The 11392-nt window shown below is 40.6% G+C and overlaps 1 protein-coding gene across 1 annotated transcript; it reads right to left on the reverse strand.

Moving 5' to 3' along the window:
* Positions 1-234: 234 nt before the first annotated feature.
* Positions 235-10342, reverse strand: LOC119504504 (nuclear export mediator factor Nemf-like). Its single transcript, XM_037796660.1, has 32 exons — positions 10160-10342; positions 9965-10033; positions 8539-8641; positions 8213-8338; positions 7950-8098; positions 7756-7823; positions 7537-7626; positions 7328-7401; positions 7156-7226; positions 6965-7040; positions 6712-6852; positions 6415-6623; positions 6152-6325; positions 5992-6055; positions 5655-5743; positions 5435-5538; positions 5273-5335; positions 5040-5152; positions 4806-4863; positions 4631-4689; positions 4429-4549; positions 4083-4341; positions 3919-3961; positions 3775-3824; positions 3402-3627; positions 2819-2896; positions 2414-2632; positions 2256-2291; positions 1917-2023; positions 1794-1837; positions 1613-1692; positions 235-641 (listed from the first exon to the last, which is right to left on the reverse strand). The coding sequence occupies exons 1-32, from the start codon at positions 10216-10218 to the stop codon at positions 564-566; spliced, it is 3300 nt and encodes a 1099-aa protein (XP_037652588.1). The 5' UTR covers positions 10219-10342; the 3' UTR covers positions 235-563.
* Positions 10343-11392: the final 1050 nt, after the last annotated feature.

The raw sequence follows: 11392 nt of genomic DNA on the forward strand, positions 1-11392 counted from the left end.
TTTTTTACTTGGTCTGAAATCCGTTTCACACTGCCGGAGTCAGAGACGCAGCTGATAGAAGGCTGACACAGTCCTGCGTGCCACATCCTTGTCAAAGGTCATAATGAAGTGTAATTTATACACCCATTATATTCTGAAAGCTTTTTATAATATCACTGCCTCATCTAGCCGGCTATATCTGACTTTTGAGTATTGCGTTAAATTAATAAATCTGTTAATTTACACATTCACACATTGTCATTTTTTTCTTTTGCCAGCTGTCCTCCCTGTATTTGGCAGCTTCAACTGTGTTACTTATTAGTATTGGATTATGTGTTTAACTTTTTCGTATTTGTCTAATATTATAGTTTGCTCCTTGTTTGTAAAATATGCCGCTCTGCTGATAGTAGACTTCTGTGTGATAACCGTTTAGCGGGATCGCGGTTGTTAGAGTTAGTTAAGCCAGATAACGAGGATACCATGGGTATGTTGAACTCACTTTGTAGTACAGGCCTCAGATCTTGTAACACTCCTTTAAACGTAGATTAAGTCTGCAGTCTCAAAGGTCTGTGTTCACCCAACTCTCATTTCTTCTTTGCAGCCAGGAGGTTTGGAGCAGACACTTTAACTTTTCCTGGCATGTTTCTGGATAGATCCGTATCCTGCAACAAAGGATGATATTAGAGGGAATACAGTTTTAATCGTAACATCAAGAAAAACAAACTGCCCTGTGATACGGGCTGCAACTAATGATGATTGATTGCAGATTAATCTGTAAATAACTTTAAAAACATTTTGTTTAGTCTATAAATTCTCAGAAAACAGTATATATAAAAAAAACAAAAAACAGACCAAGATAACTTCTCAGAGCCCAAGGTGACTTCAAAGTCCTTATTTTTTCCAAATCCCAAAGATATTCCATTTACAATCACACAGAAGAGTAACAAATCCTTACATTTAATAAGCTGGAAATTGAATGTTTGGCATTTTTCCTTGATAAATAATAATTCAAGTCATTCAAGAGTGCAGATTATTTTTCTAACTGTAAATCATCCGATCATGTCAGCTCTACAAATTATTGTTAATACTTAATAGAATTTAGGTTTACTTTTTACCGATTAACTCAAACCCCCAAATTTTTTTTGACACACTGCATATTACTTTTTGTCAACGTACTATAATATGGCTTTTTTTTTTTTACACACTATTCTACGACTTTTATTAACTTTTTGTCGACATACTACACCATGACTTTTATTTCGACATACTGTACTATGACTTTTTTAGGACTTTTCTCGACATACTATACTATGGCTTTTTTTCCGACATACTACGCCATGACTTATTTTGATATACTATGCTATGACTTTTTTTTTCGACTTTTCATCATCCTATACTATGACTTTGATGAAATGAAAAAAGTCATAGTATAGTATGTCGAAAAAAGTCACAGTATATCATGTCGATCAATGCCATAAAAAGTCCTATTATAGTACGTCACAGCATTCATGTTTTACCCTGTCAGAAAATAATCATTAAAAAAGTCATAGTATAGTATGATAAAACACAAAAACGTCATGGTATAGTACTGTATGTCATAAAAATGTAAAAAAAATGCTGTTAACTTCTTTACCTTGACACTGCGGAACAGGTCTTTCTCTCTGGTTGAGGCATCTCTCGCTTTCACAAAGCTTAAAACTGCAGTGCGTGCAGCTGGTATGAACAAAAAATAACAATCAATTCTACAAATAATTTTCACTGTAAAAATATTCAGCAACGGTTTTCTGAATATTATAATGGATCACTATTCTTACCTTTTCCTTTCTTCTGAGCACCTGGTGTCAGTTTCACCTTGTGTCTGTGGAAAACAAATGACTCATTTAGCCCCTGCAAGCTTCACTTTGTCTCTTACACACAGAAAGGTCAATTGCACATACTTGTAATTGGAAAGGGCGGTGTATGGAGCACAGACTGGCACAGCAAACAGCAGCACGTCTTCAGGATGAGGCTGTCCCGACAGCGAGGTGAGCAGATTCTCTGCTTCCTGAGGCAGCACAAAGGAAAACTAAAGTTAGACTAATGCAGTAGTAAACTTACTGGTGGGTTAAAGGTCCAGTGTGTAGTATTTTGGGGGATCTATTAGCAGAAATGGAATATAATAATAATAACAATGTTTTCATTACTGTATAATCACCTGAAACTAAGAATCGTTGTGTTTTTGTTAGCTTAGAATGAGCCTATTAATCCACAGTTAAAAGTTTACATCAAGAACCCACCTCTGCTCCGGGGTTGTCCGGGTCCACATCATCTTCCTGAGAGAGAGGAAAACATTTACAATACAGGGTTGTTCAAAATATCTAGGAAAATGTGTTATCATCACCAGACAAATGGTACATTTCAGACACTGGTACTGGATCTTCATTGTGTCACATACCTTGTCCTCCTGTTCAACAGGACCTCCCTCCTCTCCTGGCTGTCTCTCCTCTTCACCTTCCCCTCCTACTGTCTGCTCGGGTTTTTTGGCTGCAGCCTCCACATTACGAGGTTTCTGGGGTTGTTTCTGAGGGGCTGGCTTCCTGACGGGCTCGTCTCTCCCCTTCCCCTTCTTTCCTTTCTTCCCCTTATCCTTCTCTTCCTTAGCGGAACCAGCCGACTACAGAAGAAAAGTGGTTGTGCTGTTATTTATTGTGTCGGTCTCAAGGAATGCGCACATGACAACTGTGGAGACCTGAGTTGAAGTTACAACTAAAAATTTTGCAGATGACGTGACGGCAATGTCACTGTACAGAACATAGTAACGACTGTGTGTTTGTTGAGGGTCGTTTTTATTCGTCCTCACCCCGAGCAGCTGCATCATCAGCTCCCTGTCTTCTTCATCCTGGTCTTTGTACTTCTCTTTGATCTTCTTCAACTTGTTCTGCGGTGACAACAGGAAAGAAATACACACAGAAACAACACAGATTGAAGTACTGGATCAGTGAAGGTTCAAGACTGATCCCTCAAATAAACCCACTATGACATGTAACAAAAGTTATTGTTTATAAAAACTCGACTTTATCCGAGATGTTATCTTAAATAATTCTGATATTTCGTTACAAAATGTAATTGTTTACATCATTTTGTGATCAAAATGATAGCCTCCTATTAGCTGCAGATTATAGAAAAACATGTCCCTACTCATGCTTTTAATAATTATACTGCCGTTTGCCTCCTTATCCCTTGTACATTTACGATGGTTCTTGTTTTATTCCTTTTTTGTGTATGTTTTAGTCTTAGATTTTATTTTTCTCTTCGAAATTGTACCTCCTTTGGAAAGATTTGTAAATTTAAAAAGGACCATGTATTGTTGAAGGTAGTACTACTTTGTTTTAGATTTGGTCCTGACAACAGAACGCCTTATCTTATCAAACTCCTCTTCTTACCCTTTGGCCTCTCTTCGGTTGTGGCTGGGAGGGGCCTCCTCCACCTTTGGATCCCTGATTGACTGCTGCTCCAGCGGACGAAGTCTCAGTCTTCTCCTCAGTCTTCTTCACAGTCTTCTCCGCAGTCTTCTCCGTAGTCTTCTCCACAGTCTTTTCCTCAGTCTTTTCCTCAGTCTTCTCCTCAGTGTCGCAACCTTCCTGTTTCTGCTTCTTCTTCTTGTCTTCTCTAGTGGCAAAGACAAAAAAAAAACTTAAATCAGCGACTGGACGACATAAAATAAAGCACCTGAAAGCCTCTTATGTTTGTGGTATGGGCTTAACAGGAAGAAGTACATGTTAACTGTAAGTTGTTGTATTTTATTCAATCATTCACCTTCTCTTCTTGGCAGTCATGTGTTTCCTCCCCTGTGAGTCTACCTCAACCTGAAGAGAAATGAATGGTTCAACATGAGTATGAAGTGTTATACTTTTATGATTTCACTTAGATGAAACGCGATGAAAGATGGCGAGTAATTACCAGAGTGGTCACTTCCTTTTTGAAACCAGGGTTCTGAGTATTCCTAGAAATACGGAGAGACACTTTCATTAAGTAACATTCATTGTCACGTGCAACGCCAGAACCATTAAGTGTGTAGAGCCATTTCCATTCTCACACTGTTAGCATTGTACTGTTAACATTACCTGCTGGGCTGTAAATGCGACAGGGAAATGGTCGTATCCGGAAAGCTGAATTCTTCACTTTCTTCATTCTTCACCTCCTTTTCCTCACTGCTGTCTTCCTCTCCATCCTCCTCTTCCTCCATGTTGTCCTCCTCAGGAACAGCGGCCAGTTCTCCACTCGCACCGCCATCACCCTCAGCCCTCTTTTTAATCTTCTTTTCCATCTCTCCGTCTCCTCCTGCCATTTCCTCACTCTGATCTTCATTGCTGCTGTCATCACCTGCAAAGAAAACAGAATCAGTTACAACACCTGACTGACTTAATTTACTGTGTATGCAAACAACTACAATCATTTAATATCCGCTACCTATCAGCTCCTCTCCCTCCTCCAACAGCTCGGCAGTTCTGGATGAGACGTCCTCTATGTCCTCCTCTACTGTCTTCACCTTTCTCTCCCCTCGGTGCCGAAACACGCTCTGCTCATCGACCTGCACAGAGACGAGCGTGAAACGGAATTGTTTTAAAGACAAAGAGTTAAACATGCACTCACGGCTCATAATGGTATTTACCTTGAAGAGGAATCCAAAGCCCATAATCAAGTAAGAAGGTGGCAGAAAGTTCTTCTTTCCTGGAGAGGAATATGTTAAATGTTAGGTCCTCTGTTAGACATCATCATTGGCAATCTCATATTTTGCACCGCTGCCTTAACACATGTATTACACCTCAGATTTTAGTGTGTCATACCTCTGATCATGAAACTTCCAGTGGTCAGGTACTCTCCAGTGGGAGCTGTCTTAGACACCTGAACACAAATAATAGACATAACACCGCTAATTAATAATAAATAATGCCAACATTTCTATTATATTTCTAGTATTTTATATACAGTATATGTAAAATTGCATCAGTATTCAGTATGTGACCGATACAAATATATATATATATAGTGAATTTAGTTGCACGATATTGATGACTCACCTGATGATGATGAACCCACCAAGCACTGGTGATGATCTTGGCATCCCAAGCAGCACTGTAGCACACAGACATAGTGCCAGCTTCTGTCAGGGTACGAGGAGGGATGGGGTTACCTGGACCAGGAAGATGGGAGAGGCAGAGACACGTACAAAATGAGTGGAAAAAGTAACATCAAGTATGTCAATAAAGTGAAAACATTGGGTCAAATAGCGGATGGAAAACAACAGGTTTACCTGAGGGGTTTTTGATGACACCGCTAGTCGCTCCATGGAGGTCAGCATGAACATAGACATCACCTGACAAAGAAAAGGCACAAGTGAGGGGATAAACCAGCTCCATGTTGAAGGTACTTACTTTTTAACAGGTAAGAGTGTGTGTAGAAGTTCATTCATTACCTGCCCGGAGGTAGCGTTTGACAATCATCTCGTTCTGCTGCTGATCCCTTCCTGCGATGACGAGATAATTCTCTGAGCTGATGAACCACAAGAACTTCTCAAACCTGCCAGAAGGGGAGAAATGGTTGAGAGAATGAAATGTACACATATAAAAATACTGCATCAAAGTCTGAATATGTATATAAGATGTATATATCAAATATGGTGATGTGTGTCTTACCAGTAGACTTTCCTGGCCTTCTGGATGGTGGTCACAGTCTGAACTTCTTTCAGTGTTTTCTGTGTTTTCTTCTCTGCAGATTTCATAGCCTTGAATGACATGAAAATAGAAGAACATTTAACAGTATACAAAAGCATGACGACTGAACTGCAAAGCTGTCTTGTGTCAATAAATTGCAAGTGGTTGTGAACAATGTTCCTTAGAAAACACAAAAACAGGCCTTGCTTTGATGTTAAAGACGTTCCTTGCTGATGATCATACAATCATTTCTCACCATAACCTTTAAACTGCAATAAATCCTGAGTTTGCATATGGACAAATGCTTACACTTTTTTACCTTATCTGCTGCTTCAATGGTTTTATGTTCCTTCTTTTCAGCACTGCGTTTGAAGTCATAGAACCTAAAAAAAAAAGCACAATGACAAGATCCATCAGCTGTAAAAACAAACACCACATGATTCTCAATTCTATGTCTAAAGGATTACATGTAAACCCACTTTTTGGCATTGGCGTAAGCCGACAGGCCAAGATCCACATCCACTAACGTGGGCTTGTTCCTTTGCACCTTCTTGTTCTGTCCTTTGTCTTTATTTTTGTTTTTCTTCCCTTTCTCCTCCACCACATCCTGTTTCTCTTCCTCTTCCTGGTCTTCCTCAGAAATATATGGATTCCTAGAGGGGAAAAAGACACCACATGAGCCAAATGGAGTAAGAATAAGCAGAGCGTCTGTGGTGGTCTGTTCTGTATCAGATGGTCTCACTTTAACAGCATGGTGATGTGGTTTGTCTGCAGCTTCAGCTCCTTGATGGCGCAGGCCACCGGGTCTCCAGCAGCTTGGGCCTCTTTGACGATAACGCCGATCTCAGTCCAGTCCACCTGATTCGCCAGTGCACTGCGTACCACCTGCAGCGCCCTTTCTACCACAGGCAGGTTCATCTCCACCAGTTCGCCCTTTATTCTGTCCACTTCCTGCAACACACGAGACAAGGTTTCTTGTATTTCAGCAACTAGTGCAGTGCCCGCTCGGAGCACGTGCGCAATAGGCAGTAGTGCTGACCTGTGCTTGGTGTAAGGCCTCCAGTCTCTGCACGTGGTCCTTCTTAACATTTTCCAACTTCTTCATAGCCTGTTTCTCCTGCTGCAAGGCCTTCATGTCAATCCTCTGACTCTCCATCTTAGAAAAGAACTCATCCACCGCCTGAGTGAGAGGATCACATTGGATTCATATCACATTGTAAAGGAGAAAGGATCAATATTCTTTCCTATGCATCAAGTAATAAAACCAATTGAGCAGCCATCCCAATATTTACCTTGTCAAAAGTATCAAACTCCAAACAGGGGCTCTTTGCATGCTGGGCAAAGGGAAATGGGTGGAATTCATCATATCTGTAAGTAGACATTGTTGATGTGAATAAATTAACCATATTATAAAAAAAAAAACAGCTGAAAAAAAGGATGTATCTATATATACAAATTGTGTGTAAAACAAAACCGAACATACGTGAGCAGTTCTTCGCTGGGTTTACCAGGAGTTAAGCTTGGTTTCTTCTCACTCTTTTGAATGATGTAACCCTTGAATTTAACAAAGCAGAGTTTGTGAACATAACAAATCTGTTACAGGATCCCAAAGACCTTTCCCTCAAAATAAAGACTGCTTATGAAAGATCCTTTACTTTGCCACTGAAGTTCTCCGTTTTTTCCATATAGGATTCTGCAATCTGCAGGGCTTCCAGGATTTTAGGTGCAACTGAAAAAAAGCAGTCAGATCAAATATTGTAACATTACAAATAACAAAAAAACAATCTTAAACTAGAACCACTGCATGCACTGATATGTTACTGCAATCAACCATAAGCTTGTAACCTTTATTTCTCTACTATACCTTGGGCAGCATCAACTTGGCTGTCAACTTTGACAAAGCCCGGCAGTCCCGCCTCTATCAGACTGTGTTCTATCAGAGTGGCTCCGTAGGCTGGAGGTGTGTTTGGAAAGGACACAAAACATGGTTCATTTACTTGATAAAAAAAAAAAGTTTAACACATTTAAACTCGACTGTATCTGTTTTAGTTCAACAATTTGGGGGCGTTGCCTGGCTACTTACGAAGGTGAGGGTTCAGGACCCTTTTCACTTGCTCTCCATTCGTCGCTTTGCTGAGGATTTCAGTGAGTCTACATTAAAAAAAAAGCAATAAGAAATTAGTTTTCACTGTTATAAGAATAATATTTGTTTATTGAATTCTGATGGATGTCCATCTGGTTCACAAACTCAGCAAGCACATGTAAAGATGTGATTACCGCTCTAAACTGATGAGAGGTTCAGGAGGTCGGGCGCTCTCCACAGGGTACCGCTCTCTTACAGCAATCTTAACATCTTCTGCCTCTGCTGTACGAAACCGCAGCAGGTTCAGGATGGTGTACTCATGATCAGCAAGAATGACGTTACCCTGAAGACAGATACGGACGGACCAACACAAACACAGGTATCAATGTCATGGGATTCGGGATCAGGGCTGATATGATCAGAAGTTTGATATACGCATCTCACAATGTTTTCTCACCCTGTCATACAGCTCAATTATCAAGTGGTAGGCAGCCTCATCTGAACCAAACTGGATGTCAACAATCCTGTCAATCCCGAGCTGCTTAATCTGGGTCAACCGCCGGGACCTCAGGTGTTTTCGACACTATGGAGAAAGTTCATCACAACTAATACATAAATAAACAAATACAGGAAAATCAATAAGAAGTTTGTACGGATATTGACATAAATATCAAATCTGTTTAGGGATGGAAAAACATAAAAGCCTACAATGCTGTTAAAATTATACAGTAATGATAGAAAAAAAAGTTGTTCAGTCTTATTCAATAAACAAGATGTTCTTACTTTCATTGCAAAGCCCGAAGGCATCATGTTCTTGGGCCATTCAAAGTCTGTGGAGTGAATACGAGTCCCAGACTCAATCAGGATAATAGCTTTGCTGTCAGGCCTGAGACAAAAATATGACACAGAGTTATACATACTGACTGAAAGTACATTCAGTAGGTTCTGCACTTAAACCTGCAGTGGGGAGTATGGTTTTGGCATCATTGGGCAAAAATTGCATAATAACCTTTCAGCATATTGTAATTCAAGTGTTCTAAGAGATAACTACATTTCTGCACCTCCTCATAGCTCTGTTTTCAGGCTTTAAAAATCTAGCCCATGACAGGAGACATAGGCCAATCACAGGTCATTTCAGAGAAAGAGCGTTCCTATTGGCTGTTCATTCAACAGAGGCAGCTGTCAATCACTCGCGAACTTCGATTAAACGGTCAAACTAGGCAGCACTGATCAAATATGAATCAATATTCTGTTACTGTAATGCTTATTTCTCGCCTCAAATGTTTTCAGAAACATCTTGTAGTGTACGGTTTAGCTGTAAAATGAGAAGGTTTGCTCCGGCTGGTGGGCGATGCTTGGTATTTCATCAACTGATCTCAACATGACTGCCGGGTCACAAATGTTCTCATTTTACAGCTAAACAGTACACTACAAGATGTTTCTGAAAACATTTGAGGCGAGAAATAGGCATTACAATAACAGAATATTGATTCATATTTCATTATAGCGCTGCTTAGTTTGACCGTTTGATCGGAGATGCCAGTGATTGACAGCTGCTCAGAGACGGCAAGGCTCCAGCTTGGCTCTGATTGGTTGTTTTCCTCCGGTCTGTGAAATCCTGCAGATGCCATTAGGACCACCGGAGCACACCGGAGGACAGGCACATGCTTTTTTTTAGATTACCTGTCTCATGCACTACTTTCAGGATATAATGACTGTTTTATCAAAATAACTTGCTCCAACTCTACCCACTGCAGCTTTAAGTACAATTTTGTTCTTTCAAGTTCTTGTACTTTGAATGCTTACGTTCATGCTACTTTATACTTCTACTCCACTACATTTCAGAGGAAAATACTGTACTTTTTACACCACATTTATTTGACAGCTATCATATAATATACATATATATTATATCATATAACAGATACTTTGCAGATTCAGATTTTGCATACAAAACACATGGTGAGCTAATAAAATATCAGTGACAGGTATGCATAAATTCCTACTTTTATTTTGATACTTGAATCCCATGTGAGTGATAATACTTTCTTACTTATAGTGAATTATAATCATAATTTTGAATGCATGTTTTTATCTGTAATATATGTATATGGTGGTATATGGCTACTTAACTGAAGAGCGTCATGCTATATATGAAACACCACTGGAGTGAAACTTTTAAAAGACAAGTTTATCAAACTATCCTTACTTTTGCAGACGGATGAGATACGTCTTTGTGTCGATGTCATACACGTTGTTTACTCTCATGCCAATGTAGCTGTGGAAGGAAGAATGGAGCACAAACAAATGAATGGCAGAACAACATTTTGTAAGACAATCATTGAAACGCTGGTTAGCTTATAGCCACCCTGGCTGGAGAGGCAATAACACATTTCACACCTACTTGGCATTAATCTCGGCAATAACTGCCCTGATATCCATGGTGGTGAATCTGGTTTTCATGGTGACTGAAAAGCTGGCTACAATTAGAAAGAAGAAAGGAGAAAACACTGAGAAATTCACATGTCTAGAGCTACATCAGCAAAGGAAAACATGCAGGGAAGTACTGCGCATGTGCACTAGTGATGTGTAGGTCACGAACGAGCCGGTTCAAAGAGCCGGCTCTTTTAAGTGAATGATAAGAGCCGGCACTCGTCCGAGAGCCGTTTTTTTTTTTAATTTATTCAAGGCAGAATGATAGGACGATCCTCTCCTCGCCACGGGCACTCCATGCACTGACTGTGACTGAATGTTGTGTTAATGACGTCCGTGCCACCAATCAGGTGATGAGAGACAAGGATCATGCCATCAAGCAGGGAGGGGCGGGGGTGCGCGGCACGCTGGCGGTCTACAGGTACAGAGCAGGAGGAATGGTACGTGTCCACAGGCTCCCTGCTTTCCACGCTCCCCATTCATTGTCTATGTAAGCAGCCGCGCAATGCATTCTGGTAGCGTGGCGTCGCGATTCGAGAGGCGGAGCGTCGCAACGCCCGTTCTTAATTTGCATAAAGTTGAGGTCTAGTCTACTTTATGCAAATCACGGGCGTCCGACGCGACTCGCCGCCTCTCGAAACTTCCGAGAATCTTTTAAAATAAACATTGTTGATGCAAAATAAAGACAGATTCAGCAGCTGCGTGGCTTATTTCTCGCCTCGAATGTTTTCAGAAACACATCTCAGTGAACTATTTTCGTGAAATAGGAGAAGAAAGTTTCCAAACGAGCATCCATAATGGTTCCGGTTTGAAAGCTGGGAGCAGCAGCCAACGGTGGGAAAGCTATCATCCAATCAGGTGGGGAGAGCCTGTGTCTAGCGACACGCCCACCAAGCGTCCAATGTTGGGAAGCGTCGCGTCCCCTCGCAATAAAAAACGCCCCTGTGAACACGTACCAGAAGAGGAGGAGAGAAAGAGAGAGGAGTGCGGTGCACAAATAGCAGACAAGATGAGTGACAGTCGGAAACGAAGCAGCATGTAAAATTACGGTATTCTGGAAATTATAAGGTTTGGTATAATTATATTGAATAATTTAAATGATATATGTGCACACATACTAATCAAAGGTCAAAACAACTAAAGCTAAATTTGGTTTAATTGTAAAAGGCAGAAGTGGTAAAAACGAAGAGCCGTTTGGGAGCCG

The sequence above is a fragment of the Sebastes umbrosus genome, chromosome 16 (genome assembly GCF_015220745.1).
Source record: "Sebastes umbrosus isolate fSebUmb1 chromosome 16, fSebUmb1.pri, whole genome shotgun sequence".
Lineage (NCBI taxonomy): Eukaryota > Metazoa > Chordata > Actinopteri > Perciformes > Sebastidae > Sebastes > Sebastes umbrosus.

Coding starts and splice junctions, on each gene's coding strand:
- LOC119504504 (XM_037796660.1), bottom strand. CDS start 10,218: ATGAAAACCAGATTCACCACCATGGATATCAGGGCAGTTATTGCCGAG. Junction 7,227..7,327: donor CGGAGAACTTCAGTGGCAAA/GTAAAGGATCTT, acceptor GTTAAATTCAAG/GGTTACATCATTCAAAAGAG. Junction 5,744..5,991: donor CCATTGAAGCAGCAGATAAG/GTAAAAAAGTGT, acceptor ATGTCATTCAAG/GCTATGAAATCTGCAGAGAA.